This window comes from Penaeus vannamei, chromosome 21, assembly GCF_042767895.1.
Source record: "Penaeus vannamei isolate JL-2024 chromosome 21, ASM4276789v1, whole genome shotgun sequence".
Lineage (NCBI taxonomy): Eukaryota > Metazoa > Arthropoda > Malacostraca > Decapoda > Penaeidae > Penaeus > Penaeus vannamei.
The window spans coordinates 15,227,045-15,242,044 of NC_091569.1; the positions used below are offsets into that span (position 1 = coordinate 15,227,045).

General features: G+C 37.0%; 1 protein-coding gene across 4 annotated transcripts in view; it reads right to left on the reverse strand.

The window, feature by feature from the left end:
- Mettl14 (methyltransferase like 14) overlaps positions 1 to 15,000 on the reverse strand; it is an 18,181-nt gene that overhangs the window by 1,696 nt on the left and 1,485 nt on the right. For 3 of the 4 annotated variants that reach the window (XM_070135948.1, XM_070135947.1, XM_070135950.1), the window contains 5 exons: positions 7,398 to 7,523; positions 6,345 to 6,512; positions 3,978 to 4,121; positions 2,417 to 2,611; positions 1,442 to 1,627 (listed from right to left, as the gene is read on the reverse strand). In XM_070135948.1, the coding sequence (XP_069992049.1) occupies positions 1,442 to 1,627; positions 2,417 to 2,611; positions 3,978 to 4,121; positions 6,345 to 6,512; positions 7,398 to 7,523 (819 nt within the window). The remainder of the gene's footprint in view (positions 1 to 1,441; positions 1,628 to 2,416; positions 2,612 to 3,977; positions 4,122 to 6,344; positions 6,513 to 7,397; positions 7,524 to 15,000) is intronic. The other variant, XM_070135949.1, reaches the window with a different exon arrangement.

Genomic DNA, 15,000 nt, shown 5'->3' on the forward strand with positions numbered 1-15,000 from the left:
TCTCTTACCTCTTTCCTCCCTTTCCTTCTTATTCTCCCTCTTCCTCTCCATCTATCCTCTTCCTGTTATCTATTTCTCTGATTCCTTTACCACCCTGCCTCACATTAAACACAATAGGTAAAAGAGCATAACAAACTCCTCTCTAAGAAAACATAAAGAATAAAACAGTTACAGTCAATGAAAAAGATATGAATATAAACATCTGTCACTTTATTCCAATTTCTCTAAGGGAAGCCAAAATTTTTAAAACAATTCAAGACAGACAGGTTGGTGGTAGCTAACCAAACTAACTCCAACACAAAATTCAGCCACAGTAATGACGCAGTATACAAAAATCATGTATTGCCAGCTATACAAAGGGAAATTCTTCATTATTAGAACTGATATAAAATATCACAATTACATCTACAAAACTGTATCAATCAACAACAGCAGAGGACATATTAACCATTTACTGCTGGGGATGGCATGTGCGTACATGCCATGCCCACTGTGTGTTGGTTAGTTTAGTAATCATTTTTACCAGTACCAAGTCACCAGTGAGACAATTATTCAAACTACCTGTCTTACCTGTTTACCCTTTTCCTTGATTTTTTATAATATTTATAATATTAGTATCTAATACTGCTGTTAGTAATGTCAGTAACAATATAGTCATTATAATGTTTATAAGAAAAATAAGTGTCAATATTGATAGCATTTTCCCATTTTTTCAAGGAAAAGTGAGGTCACAAGATCTACTGATTGCCTCCTTTGTGGATAAGCACTGGCATCTATGTGCAGAAACATTTAACTAAGCATTGCCAAAGGGTACGCACCATTTTCCCGTTGGCACTGGGTTAACTACACACTCCCAAGTATGGAATGTCATATATGTCTGGAATCATGAGAGACTGCTCTTCTTGACTGATATATTAATATGATACTCCAGCAGTACTTATAAAAACCTTTGTATGTAAAAATATATGAAACCTGAAATTTGGCAATGTTTCTATTTCTTTCTGAATGCGAGATTAATAAACTGACAGATGCAAGATATTTTTTCCTTATCATTAAAAAACCATCATAATAAAATGCACAAAACTGTAAGCCTATCTTTAACATTGTCCATCTCACAAACTAAAGTTACATAGCCAGTAGATGGCAAGAACCTCATAAACATACACACAAAAACACACACCAATCATTCACAAAAATTATTACTTATAATTACAACTTACTGTTATTACCAACAGCTGACAGGCACTGTTTTTCAAAAGGAAAAAGTGCCTACAAACTACACTAAATATTCATTATAAGTACCAGGATCCATCAATAATCAAATAATAAATATTTGAGCAAATTCCTATTACAAAAATGATAACTACTTTCATTGTAATAAACGTAGAAAAAAAAAACAAAAAAAAACACTCAAATCACTAGTGTTAAAAGATGGTCTTACTTTTGTTCGCTGGAATACTGCCTTTGGCTCGAGATTCTTCAAGTGTCCCGGGTTGTTTATATTTGTTCGTATCCAACAAATGTCCTCACAGCGTCGGAAGCCCCACTTTCGCAAACATTGCCGTCCAAGGTCTAGGCCTTCAGAGGAGCCGCACCAAAGAAAAATAAAACTGCGAGGCGCTGCTACCTGTTATATTGAAAGGAAAACTTGGTAATACTAATAACAGTAATAACTTTTAAAATGGTAATAACAAAAGTACCCCAAAAAATAATAACAATAATAATAGTAATCGTACTAATAATAACAACAATAATACTAGTAATAGTAATAGTATAATAATAATAATAGTAATAGTAATAATAATAACAACAATAATAATGTTAATAGTAATAAGAATATCAACAATAATAAGAATAATATAAAAATCATAAAGTAATAACACATAAATCATACAAGCCAAAACATTCTAACAGGAAGCAATGGCTTCTAAAAGAAATAACCAAGTACTACAGTTAGAACAATCTACAGATTCAAGACCCCCTAACTCCTTCCTTGGCAAAAAAAAAAGTCATTTAGTCATTCGTTCATTAACCCATTGGCGCCAGGTGTCACGTACGTACATGCCATGGCTGTTGTGGACCAAACGCCGGGGGCATCATGCTATGCCCATTCCCGCGCTACTGGCTCGTCGGACGGAGGTTGTTTTTCTCCACTAGTAGTGGCTTCATTTATATGGTAAAGATTTTAGGCAATGGCACCTAAAGTAAAGGTAAACATTCAAAATTTTAATATTTTTATAAATTTTCACAAAATAAAAGCTTTTAGGTGCTCTATGTCACTCGCAAACTACCGATCGAGCGGGGCGCAAACAGGGGAAACTGCCAGTGCGCGCCAACAAGCCGGCGCATACGTAAACTTGACAAAATTTTTACCTGTCGCTGATGGGTTAAGGATAACAAATGCCACATGAATTACCTGTGCAATGTCTAGGTCCATGATCTTCTGCCAGTCCCAGAACTCCACATTGTTGACTCCCGTGTGCTGGTACTCTTCCAGTGGAGGCTCAACAAGAATCACATCAAACTTGACAGGTAGGTCACGCCAGTCAAAGGTGTGTAGGTCTGACTGCAGGTACATTGGTGGTGTTGCTGTTGCAGCTATCAGCTCATCCTGTTAAAAAAAAGTTTTGGTTATTTGTATCACTGCCACATAACACTAATTATTGGTGACTTTTGACTATATAAAAACTAATGTGCACATCTTTTACAATCTTGTCTGCAAGGTGTATCTCTTCTTATCAAACAATATCCATACACAACAAAAATAAAATTCCTGACTACAGCTAATCATTTTTTATAAACTGCTTAGGTACTAGAAGCAGATCGAGAAAAGATAAAAAGCACTAATAGTAATAATAACTCAGTATCAACAGCCAAACCATCAAGAAGATAGCTGGCACAAGCCACAAAGCACTGTCAGCCAGTATTTAATGATAGCACTAGTATCACCAATGCATCATCTTTATGGAATCATTCAGTGATTCCCAAAAAAGGACCATTTTTGGGAGCCTCCCCAAGGATCTACTCCCAATACACCTCATTTCTTGGTAGAAGAGGTGAATTTTTATTAAACAAGCTAGTACTTATTTAAACTAGCTAGTATCATCATACTACTGACAGCAAAGATTCAAACACCTGTTACCCTAACCTGATGTGGTGTTTGGACATAACTTTAATTTTATTATGAAGAATGGCAGGTGATAGTAGAGGACATTACACTGAAATCCTTGAAAGCCAGCTAAACCATGACACACTTATGGCAGACTAATCATTTTCCTTAACTTTTTTTTCTGTTCTTTGAGTTTTGGCCTTGAGATCTTTATAGAATTACTGTATTTATATAGACCCTACATATATTCTAATTCTATTCCTGAGTCAGATCATTTTTGCAATCACAGAAATAGATATAATAATCGGTGAAGACAAACCAACAGAGAAAAGGATTGACACTGAAACTGATATAAAGATTCATGGAAACAAATCATAAGGCAGAATACAGAAAAACTGTCATGTAGCATCATCTGCCATCTGGTCACACATATTAGTTCCCTTTATTTTGTGTCTGAAGGAGGAAACAAACTGTCATCTACAAAAAACAGCTGAAATAGTATGCCATTTGGTATCAACCATAGAAAAAACTTCATACAAAATCCCAAGAAGAAAATCCAGTAATGAACATATATATGGTAATCTATCCCTAAAATACATGTGAGAAAAGTAGAACAAACAAAGCAGACTAGAGAATAATTTAGTTGTTGTGGCACACTACACAGGGCCCCATGATTAACTGCAGACTGAATGATCATATGATTTCACACCACAGTTATTCACAAATACTGAGTACTGCAAGAATGACCTTGCCTAAGCAATTTCCAAATACAATGAAAACAGCAAAAATACAGATTTCAATGAGAATAAAAAAAATGATTCTATCCTAGCTTATTGGCATTAACACATTCAACAACATGACTACTTACCTTGAGGCGAATAAGCTCCCGTAACTTTGGATACTCCTCAAACCTATCAGCGAGACCCACATCCCTAATGAAATTCTGAGGACGCTGACCAGTGTCAACAAAGTGCTGACAGTAATCATTGTGTGGGTTTGCTGACTGAGTGCCCTGTAAGAGAAATAAACATAAAAACTGTAAACTCAAACAGTATGCCCCCTAAAGGAATATTCTTTGTGTTAACTAATAATACAAACATTATAACTAAAACCTAAAAACTAAAAACCTTAACTAACCCAGTAAACTTTATACATCTTGAAAAATCAACTTATACCATTACAATTAATTCATACCAGTGTCAGTCTTACACACCAAGAACTGCTTTATAAGTGCCAATGAGAGATTATTACTTTAATCATTTCTTTATTCATTTCCTGCATTCACTCTTGTCAAACTGATGTTCTATATAGAGCTGCTAAAAGGAATATCTTTACTCAGAAGTAGATGAAACAGAAAGAATAGCTAGTTGATCCAGAAATGTTGTTAAATGTTATTTTCAAAACTTGAACAGATGGAGCTTCATAATGTGTTTGAATAATGTTTTGGAGATGATATGGCTAGGGCCTCGTATCATGGCAATATTAGTAATGCAGACCTCACAGACAAATTGTAGTTCTATAACTGCATTCTACTCTGAGAGAAATATCAAGATCGTTTATTATTTTGAAGCCAACCATGTCCCTTTGGATTCCAGCAACACCAATAAACTGGGTCCACCGGAGACGAGGCCAGAAGTGGACACTCTAAATGTACAATGGAGAAAATCATGTAAATGTTCTTCATAACCATATATCAAAGTGCCATATGAAAGACAAATAGGAAATGCACTGAAGTTCATGAGTACCATGACCTAATGACAACCATTTGATACTCAGTGGCAATACCGCTCACAGCTGACTGGGTTTGAAAAGGGGCGTGGCCAATAGTTAGTTGCCATATTCCCTTACCGTGAGTCACTTTCTTCTTAGTTATCTATTTTTATTATTTTATGAAACAGGCCATAACTACTGCAAGGGACATGGACCCTTTTTATTCTGTTGGCAATATCTGGCAGGACTTGGCATTATGCAAAAACACAGACTGTCAAACACCACCGGGCTGTTTGGGTGAATGCGCAGCAGTAGGGTTAGGAAGCTTTAAGGGGTCTGCCTATGAGAAAATCCTGGAAGAGATGTCTCTACCATCTGTAAGGGCCATGGTGTTCCCCAAGCCAAAGTCATTTTTCCACAACCTGGATAACAGCCCCATCCATACAAGCAGTGTCATGAAGACAAGGTTTTGGCAACACTACAAGTTTACACTGTGCTATAACCACCCAAACTGACACATCCCAATCCCATTGAGGATGTCTGGGCAACCATGAAAAGATACTTCCCCTAAATTCATATTTGCTATCATCATATCATCACTGGCCAAGCAATTATAGCATGGGAGTGATTGCACTTTGCAGATGGATGCCAGCTAACAGGGCATTAGTGGCATCCATACCATATAGACTTGCCAGCCTTCGCCAAGCTGGTGGCAGTAACAGGAAATATCAAAAGTACCACGGAATTTATTTAGGACTAAAGTTACTTGGATCATACATATCATGTTAGCAGGGATAAAAATATCAGGTCAATCTCACAGCACCTTTTCCCACCATTTTAGTTGTATCATATTTTTTAAGTCAGAAAGAGTAAAGATACTTTTTTTGTGAGTACAAAGAATGAATAAAAAATATTTTGTTTTATTGCTATTTACTTCCCCTATTAAAAGGTCCCTTCCTTCACTGATGATTAAGTTTGTCCATCAGTATCTCCTTATCAGATAATAAGTATTTTCTTTACAAAAATGCCCAAGTTTTATCATACAATTATAAGAGTATAATTAATATTTTTACTTTACTGTTCTGGCTAATTTTCTTTATTTATTTTCCTTTTTTAGCTTGTTGACTAGTTCTGCAAAATACACTTCCTGTTGATGCTCAAGCAAAACTACAGCAAATGATTATCTTATTTCTCTATTTACTTTTTATAATACTTTGATTGCTTTTACCATTGAAACTGACTTCTCATCCCTGTCAAAGCAATAATTTTCATCCATGACCAATGAGTTCCAAGTTATTAACTACACTTAAACAAAAATGATCACACTATAAACCATAAGCCTTACCTTGTGATAGAGAAAGAATGAATGCACTTTATGGTACATCCAATAATATACTATTTTTTATTTATCCCAAATATATAGAATATATAGAGTATACCTATATCATAAATACAAACAAATGTATTGCTGCAAGGGGGGGGGAGAAAGTTTTACCAAACAATAATCCATTCAAATGAGACGGACCTTGAGGAATGTAGAAGAGTCTGTGTACACCATGTTGGCCGCCTCCTCTCCCTCTAACTCTTCCTGCTGCCGAGACCTTTTCATACGTTTGATGCGGTCCTGGTCTTCTTGCTGCTTGTCTATATTGCCAAGAGCCTGGCCAAGCTTATCTGCACTGGCAACCCCAAGCTGGAAAGCAAATAATGAAAAGAAACAATGAAATGGTACAGGTTGACATTAAAAAATCCGGCCATCAATAATCCGGTTCCTTCAGATTTCCAGCTTTGATTTTGAAGCGCATTTCCAAATTTACCACATTGGCTCCCAACTGTTTTCTGGAGTAGCCATTCATGTTTTGATGGCACTGTACATCAGAATCAGCTGCTGGGTCTTGCTTGCAAGTTTTAACAGGCAATCATACTCATTCCTTCTTATTTTATCATGTCTTTGTAACTGTATACCCTCATGCTGGATTCAGCTAATAAAGAAGTGGTGTAAAATGTAATCATTGTGTATTGTCAACTGCAGAGAAAGTGGAAATGCTGTATATATGTGATGATATATATATATATATATATATATATATATATATATATATATATATATATATATATATATATATATATATATATATATATATATATATATATATATATATGACCAGCAGGCACTTCTCACAATTCATTATTGAGACCTGACTGGTTGATATCAGAAATCTTGCAGCTCTCTGACTGGACCGCTCAAGCAGGCTTCCCTCATTCTCAATTTTCTGGCACATTTGCAGCCTACTTAAGGCACGTGATCCAGCAATTTTGCATCATCAACACATCAACTAGAGAAGTTCCTCAACCAAGCAGCATCGACATAAGGACTGCCCATTCCTGCACCTCCAGGGGTGCTAAAGAGGCTCCCCAGTAAAACTCCACTTGACCTACAGCATTGGGCACCTATACCAGTGGGCATTCACACCCTTAACAATCACTCCCCCAAGATAAACAAGCCATCCTCATTATAATAAATTAAAATGAAAGCCCATACAATAACTTAATAAGCAACAAAATTACATTAAATTACCTGTTTAGCAAGGAGCTGTCGGCGAAGCTTGGCCCGTTCCTTCATATCCTTCATAACTTCGTCTGCACTCATTCTGGGAAATCTGGGTGAGCACCAACACGGGACTGAATGGTTGCACACCTTCTTCTGAAAGACAAGAGTGAAATCAGAAACTGCCCACAGAAACCAGGGAACACATTACTACTGTCACTTCAAGCAATGTTAAATGTACAAATAGTTACACAAGTTATATCACACCTTTTAATCAATTCACACTAGAGAATGTCTCATAACTTGAATTACTTTGTGGTAAAAACCAGAGAACAGATTCAATGAGTGAGACTTTTTTAAGGCCAAGGGAACATTGTTTAATTGGAGCTATGGCCTGCTGACTCACTCATTTTTGTGGTTCTCTCTTTCAACAGACTAACCAACCAAATAATTCATCCATGTAATAATTTCCAAGTCTCATTTATTTATCATAATCTTTTTATAAAGCTTAGATCAGTTATGCTGTAAGCCAAGATACAAATGCTACCTGAAAAATATCTTATAATTATAAATAGTGATGTAGGGCATTATCCACATATGCAATTTGCAAAACTTTTTATCAAGTCCAACTTTATTATTGGCAAAACATCATTCATAAGTTTATTTTCCAAAACCATTCATTATTCATACCTGTAAAACTTTTCTATACTGCCAACCACAAATCCAAGACCAAAATCATATCAAGAGAAAAACTCACACAAAGGTTTACCAAACTTGCACATTAAGCGTACTACAAACATATTGTTTCAGAGCCTGGCTTGGCAAAAGGGTGGCAATGAATGCCAGTGATGGATGGATTATATAAAGAGTTAATAGGGTGAATAGTAACAATACAAATAAATTTTTAAAATATCAATACAGTTGGTAGTATGAAATGAAACACCCATATTCAAATGCATCTTTGTATTTACTTTCAATTCCATAATTTTTGGATGATATTTTCCTACTCATTTTGAGATCAACCTCTATGTTCCACTACATCCCTATATTGCCTATATTATCCATCAAATCCTCATCTAGATATTACTAGCCTTTGAAAGCGAGTCAAAACAGGAAGCCTCTTTCCAATTACATGATTTGAAAATAAGACGAGGCATAATAGTAGTAGTACTGACCATAACAGCTTAATAATAACAAAATTAAAAAAGCACTGGTAGCATTTCATAAACATTTCAGGATACTTTCAGCAATCTTTATCTTGACAAGCAATACTGAAACTAATATAGAACACTGGAACAGTACTATTGAATAAAAAAGTATTTGAATGTAATGATGATACTAATATCTAATGATGAAAGGATAGTCTTTATCAACAATATACCATCCTTTTGAGACTTGGCCTAAATATCTATTACTCATGGCAACAGTCATAGAGCACTCCTGGATAATAAGATATTACCCCTATATAACTAGAGTGGGTAGAAGCAAAATACAATAATACATTATGCTAGTACCATTTGCAATAATTTTGTCTCCCTTCAGCCTCCCTTCCCTTTGTTTAAGGTACAGTTCAACTGGTCTTGTGTACACACAGGTCTGGCTGTAAGCGTGGCTATCTGGGCAGAATCAGTCACTTTGGTGCAAAATCTGTGGGGCTGAGGGGAGCCAGCAATAATACAACATAGAGCATGTTTCTCTTCGAGTATCTCCAGGCTTTCTAGGGTGCAATCAAAAATATTGTCTGCATCAATATCTATAGTCATCAAAAGTCATATTAGAGATTTCATATAAAATATTCAGAGTTAATTATCACATAATTCATTTTCTATTGCCAAAAACAAATCAACAAGAAATGACTAATTTGAATTTGATGATCTGCACTCATATCAATGCCTCATCAGACTAGCGTTAATAATTTTGAATTGGTAAATCAGTTTCCATGCTTCTTTCTTTAAAAAAATATATGCCATGCGAAACTACAGTAAAATGGAATAAGTGCTGCTCAAATGTGAAGTACTATGCATGGTGTTATTAGTGCCAGAGGCATAATCATGTAAGGCATACCAGTGGCACAAAATGAGCATATGAAGGACTTAGCAGTCTGAAGACACAGCTAGGGTCCACTTTAACCCTAGTATGGCCATGGATTTGCATCTGCCATAAACTGGTGTCAATCATCTCTTTAAGGAGCTTTTGTGGGTGGGTGTGAGTGCCCACAGGTATGGCTGGGTGCTAGAGATTGATGGGGAGAGCCGGGGCAGCTCCCCCGATGGCTAAGGCCTGGGTAGGCCTTGTTGCTGCTTGCTGGCTGTGTCTTGCTTTGCTGGAGGATCGTGAGTGTTGAACTCAGCCCAGGTGCCGGAGCTTATGAGGGCCGTCACAATGAAATTTTTAAAATATACTCAATTTTTTTTTTTTTTTTTATCTCCTGTAATCTAGTGGGCTTTGGCAATCTCGTGACGTAATATTTTTGCTAAATATGTAAAATTAAAGGAGTTATGACTACATCTCTAAAAAATAAAAAAAAGAAAAGAAGAAAAAAAAATAATGAGGGAAATCCAAAATTTTGGAGCCCGTTATCTCAAAACTACACTTTTGTCAACATTTGTCAGCATTTTTAAAATTCATCCATAAATAATTGGGCGATTTTAATGGGGTTTAGATAATTTAAAAGCTGAATATATTTGCGATGATTTTCTTAGAGAAAATTTTCTTTTTAGGTAATAGTAGTCCATATATCATATCATGATGTTCATAAGACTAGACATTTAGAAAAAAAAATAAATTCCCACTAAACTAAAACGAAATTTAAAACTCCGGTCTTTGCAAATTATAGGTATTGCTATAGACTATAGGTGGTAATTTTTTCAATAAGTTTGTTCAATGGATAAGTGCGTTTATAAAGAGGTTGTGATTGTTCAAAAACTTGTTTTTCATTAATAACTTTCTTATTTATAAGCCAAATTATATGAAACTTGGTGGTGTTTATCACTTTATACTTATGTATAACATATTTAAAAATCATGAATATCCGATCATAACTGACGAACTTTGTTCTTGAGCGCGACGGCCCCCTTAAGTGGGGCTGAGCTGTGCCAGCTACCTGGGAACGAGGGGAGCCTGCGGTCCAATAGGCGAGCCATGAGGTGTCCGGTGTCAACCAATCAGGTCTCGGTATGTGTCTTCGAGAAGCTGCTGATGGTGAGGGCGAGAGGACAGACTGTGGATCTGGACCCAACCTGTGGACCTGGACCCAACCAGCGCTACAGGTTGTGGAGGTCGGCTACAGGTACTCCCCCTTCAGTGAGGGAGCTATACGAGTGAGCGATAGCCATGTTACTCCAGAAGGCTGGATATTTGTGTCACTCCGGAAAGTCACCAGTATGGCAATGGATTTGCATCCGTCATAAACTGGTGTCAATCATCTCTTTAAGGAGCTTTTGTGGGTGGGTGAGAGTGCCCACAGGTATGGCTGGGTGCTGGAGATCGACAGGCAGAGCCGGGGCGGCTCCCCCAACGGCTAAGGCCTGGGTAGGCCTTGTTGCTGCTTGCTGGCTGTGTCTTGCTCTGCTGGAGGATTGTGAGTGTTGAACTTGGCCCGGGTGCCGGAGTTTAAGTGGGGCTGAGCTGTGCCAGCTACCCAGGAATGAGGGGAGCCTGCGGTCCAATAGGTGAGCCGCGGTGTCCGGTGTCAACCAATCAGGTCTCGGTATGCGTCTTCGAGAAGCTGCTGATGGTGAGGGCGAGAGGACAGGCTGTGGACCTGGACCCAACCTGGGGGGAGTATGCCATACTGCAGGTTGCAGGGGTAGGCTACACTAGCTTCCATGACACCTGGAGGAGAACTGACATTCTGGCAGAATAATATCCACATGCTAAAAGTTGGTAAATGTATTTACCTTTACAGAATGCTATATAACAATAGGTGTAATTAAGTATGGCTGTTACCCATGTTGCCTTTTTTATGTTTATTCATTTTTTAAAGTCTCCTTTATCTTTCCCTCCTGCAGGTATACATTACATGGCATAACTGTCTTTTTTTTTTTTTTTTGACTTCTTTTTCTTAAATACTGACCTTTTTTGGTCTCCCATTTCCCCCTATTTTATGCATGAACAAGAATTAATTTCAATTTTCTTTGGGGGTGAGCCCTAATTCTTTACGCCACTATGGTTGGCAGTAGTTAGATCCAATCACCAATTTCAGCACCACCTCCATACACTCCCTTTCATAATCTATTTCAAAGTGAAATATAACTTGATCCCTAAGATTAGGACATGGAGATGCATACCCAACACAGTTTCTAAGTCGCCTGGAAACATAAATGAGGATCTGACGGAGAGAAACACTAATAAAATGGTTATATAAGAGTGACATGAATATTCTTGAGACAGATACTGTAGACCTCAATGGTAATTTATCATTTAAAAAAAAAAAATCGGTCCAGCTCTATATTCACAGAATGAACATGGCAAAAGCTTGCTAGCCTTTGCTGGAGTGTCAATATGTGCATAGGTTGCTGCCATGTCTCTGGGGAAACCTCAGTAAAATTTGCTTATATGGATAATTCCAGGGAAAAGAGCCACCTATATATCATAATTTGTCTTTATTTGTGTGATAATAACAGAATTTCCATTCATTATTTTTTCACTGATCCTACATAAACTTCAACTCTACGATACTAATGCTGTGTTCAGACTCCTTGTCCAACTAGCTCTATTTTGGCGTCCTGGACAAGTTGTCCATCTCATCCATCTTGCCCTCCTTCGCAGCTGGGGAAGCATGACAAGATGACGTCACAATAGCATTTATATGTAAACAATGACAGTTGCAGGCAACTATAAGATCCTGATAGGTAACCATGGTCCTCTATTAATGTTTTCACTAGGTATTTTTGTGTTGAACAGTTGCATGTAAGATAACTATGCATCAAAGGAGTTACTAAACCTATGCAGCGTTTAAAATAGACACCGGTATGATAAAAAAAAAAAAAAAAAAAAAAATAATAATAATGCTCACTTTCGAGCTGGTTGCCTTATAGGCAATAAAGGCCCTGAGGTTCCAAATGCAGCCTTGTTGTCCTGCTGGTTCTGACAAGTCGCTGGATGAGAAAGACAAGGAGTTCTGAATGCAGCATAATCCACTTAACCCTTGTCATAATTTTTTTTCATTATTTACCCTATCACATTTCATGCCTTGCTTAGCTATTGTCAACTGCCTATTTCCATGCACTAAAAGCACTATAGAGGCATTGTATACATTACATGCAATCCATTGGTTTTAATAGTTTTATCACCACTTCTGAGCAATTATTGGAAAAATATATTCGGTTTGAAAGATAACACGACTGCCACATCTAAGCCACGCATAATGGCAATTGTAAGAACAAAAGGCTAATTAAAATTTATTAAAAATACCTTAAATGTACACATCCCATACAATACCCTCCAATATCAGGTCTCAGATATTGAAGTAATCTTTAATGTAAAAGGTAAAGCTAACATTGTTAATTACAGATAACCATACATCTTAGGATAGACAAAAAAAAAAAAACAATAGTTACAATAAACACTTGCAACACTATTTGATATAATCAAAAGCCTCCTCAAAGAAATCATAAGCACCATATCGCTGATAGAACTTCGAAGATCTAAGCATAAAATGATGGTATACAGATGTGTTCACTGAAGGCCAACTTTGGAAAATTCTATGGGCATCTAACCACTCTTTCTGCAAAATCTATAGACAACACTGAAACTGAAACATTTCTAGTCAGCAATTGTCAAGGAATGGATTTTCCTGACACTATCAAAAGTCAAAGTCTTGTAAGCACATGCACATAAGGCTAGTGCAAAGAATTATACAAATAAATGTCAAAACACATTAAAGAAATATAACATTATTAACTCTTAATTTTCTGTGACATAATTATCATGCAACAGTCTATCCTTTCTGAATGGGTGTGTGCTATGTACAGCCAGCCCATCAGCTCACTCGCTAGAGTGAGTCATGATGTATATACACGCCATACATCATTACATCATGATGGCAATAGCCGTTCCCATTAGTAAGGGGTTAAGAGAATACATTAAATACATCTATATGTAAATGCAGGTCCTGGTCATTAAAAAATAATTATTTTCACAAGAGCAGTAATGAGTTATGCGGATAAGCAACTTTAATTTAGATTGGCTGATAATGTCTGACCTCTGTTATGTATCTATATATCTTTTTTACTTTTGATTTGCCCTGGAAATGCCATGGATGAAAAGTGTCTTGCTTTTCATTTAGGTAACCATCCCATGCACTGTTTAATGTAAATACCTGATTGTCATCACAATGCTATAACAATAACAAGTCTCAATACTTCACACTCCGGCAATGATCGACAGCTTTCCACCATTTATGAGGTGCTGCAGATGTTATTTCATTAATTTATCATGTGTATGTGTGCGTGTAACAACTGCATGATACTTCAAGTATACTGAGGAATCCTTGACACTGAGAAGATTTGTTAGCCTTTGCCTAAGCATGAAGTGTGGAGGTCTCATGCTGCATTTGGAACTCCTTATCTTGCTCCTCTTGGCAACCTGTCAGAACCAGCAGGACAACAAGGCTGTGTTTGGAACCTCCAAAGCCTTCACTGCCCATAATGCAACCAGAGCAAAAATAAATATGCACTATCTTATCATACTGTTGTCTTTTTTACATGATGAATAGATTCTGTAACTCTTCTAATGCATAGATAACTTACCTGCAACTGACAAAAACAAAAATACCCTTTGATAACTACAATAAAGGGCCATAAAGTTACCTATCAATTTCATATGGTTACCTGCAATTGCCACTGTCTACATAAAAATGCTGCTGTGATTTTATCTCATCCTGCTCACCCAGCTGCAAAAGAGGGCAAAATGGATGTGATGGATAACTTATTGAAATTTTATTGAATACTTCCATCTAACAGGTTGGGACAACTTTGGTATTGATGGATTCCTCTCGATTTCTCTCACTCTCTTCTATCTAAATATATAGAAATTATCACATGGAAACCCCCTAAACCCCAACATTCTTGGCCTCTATAGCAGGGAAGGGCATGAAGGGTACCAGAGAAATTGCAGGGCAAAGTATAATATACACAGACTCAGTGTGACCTCACCATGGGGGGCTGCTGCCCTCCAACCCCTACCCATTAACCCCTACAATCTGGATGACGTTAGTCCCGTAATGCAAAAATCTGAGTCGAGGGCCGGATGATGCAAACTTGCCGTAATGAGCGAAGGCCAGGGTGATGGAAAGGACTCGCAACAAGTACACACAGCTCTTGGAGTGTGATTTGAATCATTTAGCACTTAGAAGTGGGTTATAGCATTATTTCCATTGGTATACTAATGTGGAATGTAATGTGCGTAAACTGTGAATCCAAAGATTTCATCAATTGTTTCTTCTGCGAATGAATCGTTCAGGAGATTGAGTACCATTTCTCCATTGACAATCTTGATTTAATAGTCCCGTTAGTAGGGGAGGGCATGAAGTATATCTGGGAAATTATGGGGTAAATCAGGCTTAAATAAGAAGAATAATGATAAAAAATGTATAATACTAGCACAAAAAAATCAGCCAATAAAACTCTAC